Consider the following 14874-nt stretch of genomic DNA (forward strand, 5'->3'; position numbering starts at 1 on the left):
AATCAAAATACCGTATCATTCCATTTATAGCTCAAGAACATAGCAGCTAGAAGCAGAGTTGTGGTTTCAAATTCTGTCTCTATTGCTAGTTCTATGACCTTAAGTAAATAAGTTCTCTCTTCTCTGATTTCTTTATCTATAACAATATCTATTCATAGGGCAGATCTGAGGATTAAAAGAGTTAACATAGATAAAGCACTTAAAACAACATCTGGCTTATAAAAATGCTCAGTAAATGTTAGATTTTATAATTATCATCATTATGTCTGAAGTTCACCACCAAGAGAAAAGTTATGTTACAAAAATGCCTTAAGGGACACGTGGGCAACTCAGCTGGTTAAGTGTCTTGATTTCAGGTCAGGTCTCCTGACTGCAGTTCAGGTTATGATCTCATGGTTCGTTAGTTTGAGTCCTGCCTAAGGCTCTGTGCTAACAGCACAAGCCTGCTTGGGGTTCTCTCTCTCTCTCTCTCTCTCTCTGCTCCTTTTCCTACAGGTGGGCACATGCTTTCTCCTTCTCTCTGTAAATAAACTTCTCATAAGGTAACAAACATTTCACCTCTAAAGAGCCTTAATATTTAAGAATATAAAAAAAGTCAGGGACTAAAACGTCGAACTAGATGATGGTTCCTCTTAATTTTAAAATACTACGATTCCATACTATTTGAAAGCCAGATATAGGATTTTCAATCAACTATTCACTTGTAATATGGAAAGTGGTCTGAATGTGCTGATATATTTCTTAGCACTATCTAAAGCATTTAACCATTTAAAGCAGAAGAAAGCTAGCTTATAATTTTCTTTTGTAAGGGACAATGTCATTTAATTTTTTGAGAACCCTTCATCAGAAGTAATAAAAAAAAAAACATTACCTTTTACCAAACAAAGAGACTTTTCTTTCAGATGTGGGTTTGTTTATACTCAACTTTCCAAAGCCTGGTTTCTCTTTGCTTTAACAAAATGAAAAAACAACAACAACAACAAACTTTAAAATATAAATATAAAAAATATTAGTTTAAGAAATTTTTGGAAATACATTGGAACTAACACCTTTTCCCCATTACCTATAAAAATAATTCAGAATCATGAAAATTTTTAGTAGCAATCATAGCTGTTATAAATAGGATAGGCTAACCTAACAACATGTATAAGCAATAATACTAAAATGTTAAGAAGAAAGCAGAAAAAAACATATCTACATCCTAATTTCAATTACCTTAAAGTATGTACATTTACAAGCAACAAAGGAAAAAAACTTGAAAATAAGTATCTTCAGTTAGAGGATGATAGCTACATTTAACAATTTTCTTTCAAGGACTACTCTATAAGGTTGCAGCTACACTTAGAAACATATATTATTTAAATGACAGACTTAAAAACATTGACTATGGCAGCCTTTTGACTTCCAATACAATTTGAAGCATAAATTTAATCTTTCAGTGTATGTAATATGTAATAGTACAACAAATTTTTGATTCAGAAGGAAATGATACAAATATTTCAAATTTCTACCAGTAGCAGGTGCTTATACTATGTAAATCTAAGTAAACTAAGCACAGTTAGCAAGTAACACGTACCTTGGTATTAGAGAAGGATTGATATAGCTCTATAGTGGCTTTCAAATAGTCTTCTCTTAATTAGAAAAAACTCGGAGAAAAACTGGTTTATGATAGTATAATTATGCACCCTTTTTTTCCAGCGAATACTGAGAAACAGTTTGGAGAAGTGGTTCTGTAGGTTATTCTAAACTGCAGCTTATCATTGAACAAATAAATAATAACTGATTAAGAATTTTGCCAGTTGGGCCATGTGTAGCAACATGGATGGGCCTTGAGGGTGTTATGCTTAGCGAAATAAGTCAGGCAGAGGACAAATATCATATGTTTGCATGTATAGGAGGATTAGGAGGAACTTAACTGAGGACCATGGGGGAGAAAATGGGGGGAAATGGTGGGGGAAAGGGAGAGAGGCAAACCATGAGAGACTCTTGAATGCTGAGAAACAAACTGAGGACTCATGGGTGTGGGGGGGAGGAGGGAGATGGGCATGGAGAAGGGCATTTGTGGGGATGAGCACTGGGTGTTATATGGAAACCAATTTATTTGACAATAAACTATCTGTAAAAAATAAATAAATAAATAAACAACTAAAAAAAAAAAAAAAAGAATTTTGCCAGTTGGATATACTTTAGTGAATTGAAAGTTGAGTCCACTCACCTAAGCAGGCCTAGAATAAAGGAGGAAAATAAGAAAGAGTGCACAAAGGGAATTAACAGTCTTTTTTAGAGTTTGCCTGACAAAGGGTATAGCTTTGGACATTTAAGGAACAAATTAGATAAAACACACGTAATAACATGCCAATTTTTACCCTTCATTAACCCAAAATTAGGTACCACCATGAACAAACAAGATTCATCAGAATGTCTCTCTTAATACATTTTTGTATTAGCCATCTTTACAGATTTCTTTGTCCAAGTTGGTAAGGCATGAGGTACTTACGTTTGAGGGGTATGGAGGCTTTGTTTATTGAAATCCTGAGACCTTAACTCCTGCATAGAGAGGCGGCCAGCACCACCGGTGGAAACTGAACTGCGCTTCATGTTTGCTACCTGCATTCATGAATTCAGTATTAAAAAATCTTTTCAGAGAGATGGTACATTAAGCACCAACTGTTATCTTCAGCCTCAAACAAAAAGCAGCCAGGTTCCATTGTTTCTTCAAGATAATCTTTGCCTGGGCCCTCATGTTCGTGTAAGGAGAAGTCTTAATTTGCAGGGAAATCTACATAACTTCATTTAAAAATATACAACACACACGAATATTTACTTACTGCCTACCACATATATTGGGAGTGTCCAAGGCAACTGAAAGGATACACTAATAAATAAGGTATAATTCCTGCCTTTGCAAGGGTAGCTATGGTAGTTAAAGCCCTGAATCCTAACCCGGACCACATTACTGCTGTTGGCTATACCTGTTTCACTGGGAAAAAGTCAGAGGCAACCTGACAAGAACTACCTCAAGATGTTTCCTTTTCTTTGGGCTTAGAGACTAAAGCCCAACTTTAGTTTTCCTAACTTCCATCTCTCTTGTTCTGTCCTTAACCCACTGTTTCCCATTTATATTCAATTACTGTCCCTCTTACTTCAATTTCTCTTCTAACAAAGATTAATTATCTGGTCCACAAATTGGTCTAATGATTCTCATTTTTGAGAATATTAACACTTCGTTTCCTTCATATCTACGGAAACTCTTGCCCCCTAGGACACTCATGATTGATAAAACTTTTGATCCTTTCTCATCTCTGTGTGGTATTAGACACTATACACTTAAGATTTCTCAGGAACCCAGGTCCTGTTCTGGGTTCCAGGGAAGTGGACATTTGTGGTTATCTTTTCTTTTTTCTAGGCTGTCCTTTGACTTTTAAACATTTTCCCCGGGGCCCGGGGTGGCTCAGTCCGTTAAATGTCCGACTTCAGCTCAGGTAGGTAGGTCATGATCTCACAGTTAGTGAGTTTGAGCCCGGCATGGGGCTCTGTGCTGATAGCTCCGAGCCTGGAGTTTGCTCCAGATTTTGTGTCTCCCTCTCTCTCTCTCTCTGCTCCTCCCCTGCTCGTGCTCTCTCAAAAATAAACAAACATTTAAAAAAATATTTTAAACTGATTACACTTACCATCTTCGTTAGGCCACCCATTTCTCCTCCTTTATACATTTCTGCTATCCACTCAACTTTCCCACTCACCTATATGTACACTCCAAATCTCTACTTAAAATAATTCAAGATTAAGAGTTCCTTACACGCCCACTAGGAGTATCTCAAACGCAACATCTCAAACGGTTAATCTTGTTCTTCCACTCCATGCTCCTATCAACTATTTCCCTTTCCTCCAGCTTCTCTTCTCCCCACCAGTGTGCTCCTAGGGCCTCCTCTTCTCCCTTGGTAAATCACTGACAGTAGAAATTTATTGGATTCCGAGAAACTGGCGCCTCGCACAGATTCGGCCCCGAGGCCTCTCACAACAGTAGACACTAAGACGTTGCCCCTCGGGGCCTCTCAATCTAAGTGGTTGGCGCCATCACTTTCTCTCTTCAGAACAGCTCTGCTGGCACGAAATTAACCCAAAGTCATTACTTACCTTTCTTCCAGTTTCGTGACACGACCCAGGGACAGAATTTCTGTAACCTGTACAACTATCTGAAGGACAGGACACCAGCCGCCAAAACAGCAACTCTTCCTTCCACCCGCCAGCGCGGTTCGAATTTTAAAATCTCCGCCGGCGCTTACGTCAACACGTACGTCGCGCGGCTGCGCAACTCTAAGGCGCCGCTCCCAGTCGGTGGAAGTCAGCGTGTTGGTCGCGTCCCACCGCCTCATTCATCCCACTGGTGTTTCTGGTCAGTGCAAACGTCTGCTCCAAAGTCTGGTCCAATTTCTAAAGTTAGCGCTGAAGTTGTGGGCGCTCTGCTTCGCTAAGTAGCGGGCAGAACGCTCCAATTCACCCTGAGACGCTTTTTCCGTACAGCAAGATGGCCGCGCCCATTGGCTCGTAGAAAAGGAGAAATTTTTTTGCTGTGCAAGTGGCATTTTTCATGATCACTCTTTAGAGGGGGTGCTGTTTTCGTAATGCAAGTCTGGGAGGCGTCGTGCAATTTTCTGACAGGAAGCGGTGACATAGGACATAGTAATGCTGAGGTGGGGTGTAATCGGCTTCCGAATCCTGGTGGTCACCTCTAAGGTTCGGGTTCGCAGTCCACTCGCTAGTGTTTCATGGTCTTCTAGCCGTGGCCAGCGAGTGAAACTAGGAAGAACCCACCGGGCTGGGGGTGGGGTCGGCGTAGGGTGAGGTTGGGTGTGAAGCAGAGAGGCAGGTGAGAGGGCGTTTAAACACAGTAGTTTACTTTGCTAAAATAGTACTTCCCTGCTTCCCTGAGTTTGACTCAGTGACGAGTATTGCCCAGTACCTGGGGAATGGTGGGGGTGGGAGGAAACCTTTGAGCCAAAGTCTAGATACCTGATTCTTGGAGCAATTGTGCGGTCAACTCGAATTATAATTTGGGGCACGTCGCCTTTTATGAGTTTCAGTCTTCTCGACTAAATTTTAGGCTCTCACTAGATACTACGTTAGTGGTGACTCTGAAGGTAGGGCGAATACAAGCATTACCATCACTAGTAGCATTTGTTTGAACAGTTGCCATGTGTGTCAGGCACTGCACAGCACTTCATGTAGATTATGTCATTTAATTCTCTAAACTGCCATCTGAGATGTCATGAAAAATGATGAAATTGGGGCTCAGTGATATCAAATAACTTGCCCATGGCCATACTGCTAATACTACATGGAGTTAGAAGGTTGGATCTAAGTGCTAGATTACTAACTGTGCTCTTAGCCACTTATGTATATCTTATTCTGTACCTTTCTTAAATTCTCCCTTACACTGGATTTAATAAGGAATGTCGAGAACTTTACCATCTTTTATAGAAAGATAAGGGAGTTTTGAAAAACCTGGTTGCTGGAAGAGGACTGCTCAGAACCAGTTACCTTAACCAGAGTCTTGCAAATTTGCTAGGGTTTGGTACTTTTGATATCTGTTAAAATTGTGCTCTGCCTAGACCAGTCTTTCATTTTACCCTTTTTGCACTCTGTTGGTAGCAGTGGCTAAGCAGGGTAGTATTACTGGAGAATGGGCTGACTTATGGCAAATGTGCTTTGAAAAAACAAGGGCTGATCAGCTAATAACTCCTCTTGAAATTCTGTGACCTCTCCAGGTTTATTTCATTAGAAAGTGTGGTTTCACATAGGTATTGTATTCTTTACTTTGACAGGACACTATCTTGAATGACTTCCTGACTTGGAGGATGTGAACCTAGTGGCTAGATTCAAGGACCAAACAGAAGGTTGTGTGGAGGGCCCAGGAAGATAAGAGAATTCAATTGGGATTCCAGAAATAAGATCAAGTTTTAACTCTCTTTTGCTAAATTGGCTGAAAATTTTGAATTAACCCTGAAATTAAAGTTGATATTAAAACATTACGTTTTTCCGTAAAGTCGTATCATGAATGTCAAATCCTTTTTTGTGTATATGTCAATTTTCTATTCTTACACATGAAATCTGGGTATATGAAGTATATTTTTATTGAAATGTAGGACATTTAAGAACTTAATCTCGAAAGTTGGGTTTTATGTCTAGACCCCAATTTCCAGAGTTGTTTTTTTTTCTTTCTTTTTTAAAAGAAGAATATGTCTGTGGTGCATCATCTGTCACCAGGATGGTTACTAGATCATCTTTCTTTCATTAACAACATAAACTATCAACTTCACCAGCATCGTGAGCCTTGCTTGATCTCTTTTCGAACCTCTTCTACATTTATTGCTTTTGACTCTACCTCTAAGCCAGATGATGATGACAGAGGAAATAGTGAAATCTTCATACAGAAATATGTTTTTCGATCTGAGCTGTTTAATGTCACCAAACCTTATATAACTCCAGCTGTTCACAAAGAATGCCAACAAAGGAATGAAAAGGAGGATCCAATGAGTGGTGTTAAAGAAGAAAACTTCAATTCTATTATTGGCAAGGTAGAAAGTTTTAATACATTTTTATTTTTCTACAGAACACGAAAAAGTTTATTCCAATATCTCAAATATCTTGTAATTTACTAAGTCTAAACAATCAATAAAGCATAGGAAGGTTTTAGTATATCCAGTGTAATTTTGAACTCGTTCCTAATGTTCTGCAATTGTTAGAAGACCGAATTTGCATATTTCAAAAGTAAGCAATGTTTGCTCAGAAGTGAATGCTCTATAAATTAAACCAACCAAACTAAACAACAACAAAAGCCTTTCTGTTTAGTCATTTGTATTAATTGCATGTTTTTACACCTGTTTTTTTCAACAACATGCTACTTTCTCTGCAAAATTCTGAAGGAGTATATGGACTTTGGGAGATTTTTAGAGACCTGTCCATTGGGGATAAGCTCATATAATAAAGTTTGGAAGAAGAGTGATATTTTGTAAGATTTATAGTAATAAAAGTAGAAAGTTGCCGTGGAAAATTGTGTATGTTCTTAAAGTATATGTATTGGTATATACACTGGTGTGGACTTTTGGTGAAGTTTCAAGAATGCCATACAGGATCTAATTAATTATACTTTAATACTTTTTATGTTCTGAAAAGTTCAGAGGTGATTATATAAAGTCCATATCAGTAAATTATCTTAAGATAGGAAAACTATTTATTACTTACAAATATTTGAGATCTTTTCTGTTTTTTTTTTCTTTTGGTTGGGATTTTTTTGTGTGCTGTTGTACATACAGGGATGAAACAAGATAAACACAATTCCTGCCCTCATGGATCTTATAATTGAGACCCATAAAAAAAGGTGTTAAATAAGAAAGCATGTTGAGAATTAGAATAAGGAAACTAATAGAGATAATTTATTACATTGTTCTAGTTTCCCGAAGTAAAACTTTTAATATTCTTGTAATTTTTTTCAATCTTTTTGTTTCTTTCAACAAATATTGACCATTTGCTGTGCATCAAGCATAGAATGGAAAACATATAGATAGTGTCTGAGATTTCAGTAGAGTACTATATAGATTATTTATCATTACTGTTACAAATTCAGAAAAATTATAACCAGCATTTTCAGTTTACCAAGTTTGGACATCTTTTAATGTGTACACTGTTATGTTGGGTGAATTTCTCATTTCAATATAGAAAAATATAGATACACTTATGTAATGAATTGTCTTGACAAAACTTACCTCATTTCTGATATGCCAGAGCAGATTGTACAATTAGCTTATTCTTAAGCTAATTTATTTATTTATTTAGTCAGCAAACATTTATTATTAGCCTGCTAGGAATTTGCAACCATGTTAGCACTGCTGCTCTATTTTGTGCTGTATTACATGTTCTTTTCTATGGAGTTGTTACATATAGAGCTGTTAGTATGTTTGATTTGTACCTAGCCCTCAGATCAATTATAAAGAGCTATTGAAAATGCATTGGATTTTTAAGAGATAGTACATGGATAGATCGTCTCTTCAGAAATGAAGAAATGGGTGTAACTAAACCACATTAACTGATAGATAACACTTGTAACTTTATACAGTGTCAGCTTTCTTGCGTTCCATGGATGTCTGTGCTTCTTTTTATCATTGGTACTAGTTCTTATTAATAGCAGATAAGGCTGAGGTGACCTTATATCAGTTATTAAGCTTATAATAATAATAATAATAAATAAAAATACAATTTTTTATTTGAGAAAGCTTACTTCCTTAGTCCATACTCTTTGCTCTGATTTTGACCTTAGTAGTCCATTATCACCTCTTAAAGACTGAGATACATACTATGGAAAATGTGATAAAAAATAAATACTAATATATTTCATACTATCAATGTTGTGATAGATTGCAACATAATTTTCTCCCTGTAATTTACTCCATAGAAGCATAAAAGATGTGTTGTTTTCAATCAAGGTGAATTGGATGCTATGGAATACCATACAAAGGTAAGGTATAAAGTGTTCATTGATGATATTAGAAGATTAATGTGAAGTTATATAAATGTAATAAATAAATAAAGATATTCTTAAAGAGTAAGCAATTATTTTGATCAAAGTTAGAATTTAATAGTGGAGTGATTTATTGTTACTTTAACAGTAATGAACAGTTCAAATCAGTTTTTATTGAAACTTTATATACTTCTATTAGTTTTACTGTTTAACATAAGTAAACTTATACTATATTGGTTAAGTTTAGAAATTTGATAAGTTTTAAAGCCTGTTGTCCATAGGTAAAACAATTTATTAAGATAGTTGCAGAAGAAAGCATGAGTAATGTGAAAGATGTATTTTTAGAACATAGCAATAAAGGGATCTAATAAAGAAATGAGAGGAAGCAGAGGGTATGCAAGTATTTTAAGCTTTAACTCCCTAAGGAACCCTTTGATTGAAATAGAAAAATTGGGGTTGGAATTTGGCTCAGGAGGGATGATAATAAGTGCAGTCTTGGACATGTTATATTAATATGATAGGACATAAAATATTTTTTAATCTCTTTTTTGTAGGAGAATATACATAACAAAATTTGCCAACTTAACTATATTTTAGATGTATAATTCAGTGGTATTAAGTACACTCACAATATTGTGCCCTAATCATCACCATCCATCTCCAGAACTTTTTCATCATCCCAAATAGAATCTACACTGGTTAAATAACTCCCCAGTTTCCTTTTCCATAGCCCCTGGCAACCTCTATTCTAACTTCTTTATTTTGAATTTGCCTATTATAGGTATATAAGTGGAACCATATATTTATCTTTTTGTATCTGATTTATTTCACTTAACATAATGTCCTCAAGATCCATACCTGTGTCAGAATTTCATTCCTTTCTTAAGTTTGAGTAGTATTGAATTAGTCTTTAACTGATAACATTTAGGTATATTATACACATGCCATTTTCCACACACATATGTATATCTGCAGGATACATTTCAAGAAATTAATTTTCTGGGACAGAGGTTTGAACTTTTTGGTAGATATTGTCCAGTTGCTGCTTTGGAGATTTTATCATCTTATTAGCAAACCAGAAGTGTGTAATTCTGCCTATTTTTCCACATCCTTACCATTATAGTATGTGATGTATTGTTTTTGAAATTTGCTAATCTGATAGATTAAAAATAATACTTCAGTATACTTTTAATTTGCATTCTCCTATTAGGAGTGTAGTTAAGCATCTCACATATGTTTAAAAACCATTTGTATTTTTTTAATGTGAACTGTTTCTTTTGTATATTAAAAAAATTGTGTCCTTAATTTATAGGCTCTCTTTATATGTTAGGGAAATTAATTCTTTGTCTATGATATAAATTGCAAAGATATTTTTACCAGTTTGTCATTTTAATTTAATTATCTTTTTTTTTTTTTTTTACCACATACACAGTATTGTATTTTTATTTAGTTGAATTTATTTTTTTTCTTTTATGACTTCTGGATTTTTGAATCATAGTTGAAAAGGTATTTCTTCTTCAAACCTTTAAAAGAATTTTCCCATGTTTTCTTCTAGAATACTTATGATTTCATTTCACATTTGTAACTTTGATTCATTTAGATTTCATTGTGGTATAAAGCATGAGTTATGGATCCAACTTTGTTTTTTCTGAGGATGGCCCATTATCTGTTGAGTTTTTTCTCTGCTGTTTTGAGATGCTACATATACTAACTTCTCATATGTATTTTTTTTTAATTTATTATTTCTAGGAGAGAGACAGTGTGAGCAGGGGAGGGTCAGAGAGAGAGGGAGTCACAGACTGAAACAGGCTCCAGGCTCTGAGCTGGCAGTCAGCACAGAGCCCGACACGGGGCTCGAACCCACGAACCGCGAGATCATGACCTAAGCGAAAGTCGGACGCTTAACCGACTAAGCCACCCAGGCGCCCCTTCTCATATGTATTTGAGTTTATATCTGCACTTTATATCTTACTTAGTCTATTTTCCAATCTCTTTTCAGGTTTTGTAATATGAATGTCTTTTAATATTTAAACATAATTTTTATCTTTATTTTTTGAGAATGAGAGAGAGAGAGAGAGACAGAGAGTGAGGGGAGGGAGGGCCGGAGGGAGAGGGAGACACAGAATCTGAAGCAGGCTCCAGGCTCTGGACTGTCAGCCCAGAGCTGGATGCAGGGCTCAAGCTCACGGACCGCAAGATCATGACCTGAGCCAAAGTTGAACACGCAACCTATTGAGCCATCCAGGCACCCCTGTTTTAATATTTGATATGCTCACCTCTCCCCACTCCCCCATCCTTATTATTTTTCTTTTACATAGTTTTTCTATTTTGTTTGTTTGTTTATTTTTCCATATGAATTTTACAGCATTTCTTTCTTTCTTTTTTTTTAATGTTTATTTATATTTGAGAGGGGGAGAGTGTGAATGGCAGAGAAAAAGGGAGACACAGAATCCAAAGCAGGCACAGAGCTTGATGTAGGGACTCAGACTCAGACTGTGAGATCATGACCTGACCTGAAGTCAGAAGCTCAACAGACTGAGCCACCCAGGTGCCTCTCTGTATCAATTTTAGGATCACTTTTAACTTGGTTAGAAAAAGAAGCAAGTGGAATTTTTATGGCATCAAATTAAATTTAAAATTTTAAGTTAGGGCATACTTATGTCTTTAAGATATTGATGATTCTGCTCCCAAAGATGAATATGTCTTTCCATTTATTTCAGTTTCTGCTGTCATTCTATAAGATTTTCTTTATAAAAGTCTTGCCAATTTCTTAAGTTGCTGTATTTTTTTCTTTTAATCTTTTTTGTTTTCCAGATAATACTTAAAACTCCTAAAAGATAGTAATACTTTTACTTACAGCTTTCCAATTATTGTATCTCTAATTAATTTGTCTTCTGTAATTCCACAGGCTGGAATATTACATATACTATTAAATCATATTTAATAGAGTATTTATCCTTGTCCTGTTTCTGATAGGGTGGGGATGATTTCCTCACTAAGTATAATACTGGCTTTTGGGGTGAGCTGCAAATGGCATGTTAAGGACATTTTCATTTCTTCTTATTTATTGTTATTATCAAACATACTTACTGAATTTTATGAAATGTTTTTTTAGGCATCCATGGAGATTGAATAGCTGATTTTTCCCCTAATATTTTCCTTTGATTTTTTTTCCTCATCTGTAACCATCCTTGCATTTGTAGTGTGTATTCCAAGTGACCATGATGTATTATTTTTCAAATGTTCTGTTAAATTTTATTAGCTAACATTGTAATTGAGATAATGATAAGTGAGATTAATCTGATAATTTTTTTTGTTTATACATAATTATATACACATAGTTATTATACACCAATATTGGAAGTTGAAAATTTTCCTTTTTTTCCCCTCCCCAAATCTCTGATGCAATCTTTTTTTAAAAAGATTTTAATAGGTGGGTGTCAGGGTGGCTCAGTTGGTTAAGCGCCGACTTCAGCTCAGGTCACGATCTCATGGTTTGTGGGTTCAAGCCCTGCACTGGGCTCTGTGCATGGAGCCTGGAGCCTGCTTCAGATTCTGTCTCCCTCTCTCTCTGGCCCTCCCCACTCATGCTTTGTGTCTCTCTCAAAAATAAATAAACATTAAAAAAATTTTAAAGGTTTGGTAGAACTCTTCTTTGCAACTATTTCAGGATGTTGTCTTTTCTGGAGATACTGCTTTTGACAACTTTACCTTTTTCTTCTTTGGAAATAAGTTTTAGATTTAAAAAAAAAATCTGTTTTCTTTTGTACTCAGTCTTGTAAAGTGTGTTATCTTAAAACATTATCCATTTCATTAAGTTTTTAAAATTTATGCATAGTCTCTTTATTACACCTTCATCATTCATGTTGTATGTTTATTCTCTTAGTAGATTAGCTAATAGCTTACCTAATTTATTAGTTGTTTCTGAAATTTATCATTTTTATTTTCTAACTTCTGCTTTAGTCTCTATTAATTTAATCCTTCCATTAATTTTTTTCTGGCTTTTTGAGTTGTCTTAATTCATATTTTTACTTTTTTTATAGAAGTATTTGGCATTACACATTTTTCTCTGGGTACTGAAACATTTCATATTCTTCTTAAAAAATTTTTTTTAAATGTTTATTTATTTTGAGAGAGAGAGAACCCGAACATGAACAGTGGAGGGGCAGAGAGAGAGGGAGACACAGAATCTGAAGCAGGCTCTAGGCTCTGAGCCGTCAGCACAGGGTCTGATGCAGGGCTCCAGCCCACGAACTGTGAGATCATGACCTGAGCTGAAGTCAGATGCTTAACTGACTGAGCCACCCAGGCACCCCAAACATTTCATATTCTGATACGTTGTATTTTAAGTGTTGTGATGAAGTTTCATTTAAATATTATGGTTTTCTAGAGATTTGCCTAAGAGTTAATAAATTTGCATTTTATTTATTTATATTATTTTATTATTTTAAAAATAGTTATTAGTAAATTTTTAAGATTCCATTTTGGAGTAGTATTGTTGGGTTGATGGTAAAGGTTTGTTAAGCTCTATTTAAAAATGCCAAATTGTTTTCCACAGTGACTGTACTGTTTTAGATTTCCTACCAGCAATGCATGAGAATTCCATTGACTTTCTATCTTTGATAGATTGGAAACCCTAGTCTTTTAAATGGGTTGAAGTACATCTGTCTACCCTTTTACTCTAAAGAGCCTTTTTATTAACTTGGACAGGAAATAAATCTGCCCTCTTCCTTGGAGGGAGATACAGCCTCCATCTTCCATGCTGTACACATAACCTTGAGAATTTATTCTGGAACAAAAACTGTCAGTGCCTCTCCTCACACAGAGACCCATGGTGAATTGTCTCCTATTTGTCCTGTTAATCATGAGGTTTTTCAGTCTGAATATTGGAAACAGGCACCATTCTTGGCACTTTAGGAACTGGTACTTTTTCTTCTGTCCTTTGAGTGCTTCTTTTCTTGGGCCTTCGATAATTCCCTCATACACTTAAGCACATTAGCACTTAGGGGAGTTTCTCCCGTGTGACTCCCTATACATCTACAGAGTTCTTCTTTTGGTTGGCTCTTTCCTCTCTGGTACTCTTTTTTTTTTTTTTTTTTTTAAATATTTTTATTTATTTCTAGGAGAGAGAGAGAGAGAGACAGCGTGAGCAGGGGAGGGTCAGAGAGAGAGGGAGACACAGACTCTGAAACAGGCTCCAGGCTCTGAGCTGGCAGTCAGCACAGAGCCCGACGTGGGGCTCAAACCCACGAACCGCGAGATCATGACCTAAGTGAAAGTCGGACGCTTAACCGACTAAGCCACCCAGGCGCCCTTCTCTGGTACTCTGTCTTGTGAAATCTTATCTTGACCTCCACATGTTCTCTGCCTTGTCTACTCAGCTCTGGATTTCTCCCAGCCTCTGTTGGGATTCTTATGGCCTTAGCTGCGGCAGTCATTAGGGCTTACCTGTGATTTCTTTCACTGTTCTTTATTGCTTGATGTTCTATATCTTGAAAGTTATTGTTCCTGTTACTTCATCTTGATTAAAAATAGAAGTCTTTGGCTGTTTTGAACATTTTTTCTTTATCATTGATTTTTAGCAATTTGATTATGATGTTCCTTTGTGCAGTTTCCCCGTCCTTTGTTTGTTGAGCTTGAATCTGTGAATTAATAGTCTTTAGCAAATTTGGAAATTTTTAACCATTACCTCTTCAAATTTTTTCTGTCCTCTACATTTTAGATTCTTTTATTGTGTTGTTTTCAAGTGTACTAATCTTTTCTTCTTCAATACCTGCTGTTAATTCAACCTAGTGTATATTTCATTTTTGTATTGAACAGGCATACTTTGTTCTATTGTATTTTGCTTTATTGCACTTTGCAGATACCATGCTTTATAAAAATTGAAACTTTGTGGCATCCCTGCATCAAGCAAGTCTGTCAGCTCACTTTGTTTCTCTGTGTCACGTTTTGGTAATTGTTGCTGTAATAACTTTGTTATTATTATTATATTTGTTAGGGTCATCTGTGATAAGTGATCTTTGATGTTACTGTTGTAATAGTTTTAGGGCTCCACAAACTGTGCACATATAAGATGGCAAACTTAATTGATAAATATTGTGTACTCTGACTCCTCCAGCCATCAGCTGCTCCCATATCTCTCTCTCTCCTTGGGTCTCCCTCTTTCCTGAGACACACAGTCTTGAAATTAGGTTAACTGATAGCCCTGCATTTTTCTCTAAGTGTTCTAGTAAAAGGAAGGTTTGCATGTCTCGTACTTGAAATAAAAAACTGGAAATGACTAAGTTCAGTGAGGAAGGCATGTCAAAAGCTGAGGAATGCTGAAAGCTAGGCCTCTTGCACCAATCTGGTAGCCATGT

General features: G+C 36.0%; 2 protein-coding genes across 6 annotated transcripts in view; one reads left to right on the forward strand and one right to left on the reverse strand.

The window, feature by feature from the left end:
- The window catches only part of NDC80 (NDC80 kinetochore complex component), a 60456-nt gene extending 56218 nt beyond the window's left edge, over positions 1–4238 (reverse strand). For 3 of the 4 annotated variants that reach the window (XM_039243185.1, XM_039243182.1, XM_039243184.1), the window contains exons 1-3: positions 4135–4238; positions 2498–2607; positions 872–949 (exon numbers count right to left, since the gene is read on the reverse strand). In XM_039243185.1, coding sequence (XP_039099116.1) covers positions 872–949; positions 2498–2598 — 179 coding nt within the window. In that variant the 5' untranslated portion in view covers positions 2599–2607; positions 4135–4238. The remainder of the gene's footprint in view (positions 1–871; positions 950–2497; positions 2608–4134) is intronic. The other variant, XM_039243183.1, reaches the window with a different exon arrangement.
- Positions 4239–6212: 1974 nt separating this feature from the next.
- Positions 6213–14874, forward strand: part of METTL4 (methyltransferase like 4) — a 42917-nt gene continuing 34255 nt past the window's right edge. For both annotated transcript variants that reach the window (XM_039243197.1, XM_039243198.1), the window contains exons 1-2: positions 6213–6575; positions 8450–8512. In XM_039243197.1, coding sequence (XP_039099128.1) covers positions 6237–6575; positions 8450–8512 — 402 coding nt within the window. In that variant the 5' untranslated portion in view covers positions 6213–6236. The remainder of the gene's footprint in view (positions 6576–8449; positions 8513–14874) is intronic.

Source organism: Hyaena hyaena, unplaced genomic scaffold, assembly GCF_003009895.1.
Source record: "Hyaena hyaena isolate Hyena2069 unplaced genomic scaffold, ASM300989v1 scaffold_222, whole genome shotgun sequence".
In the NCBI taxonomy this organism is placed as follows: Eukaryota; Metazoa; Chordata; class Mammalia; order Carnivora; family Hyaenidae; genus Hyaena; species Hyaena hyaena.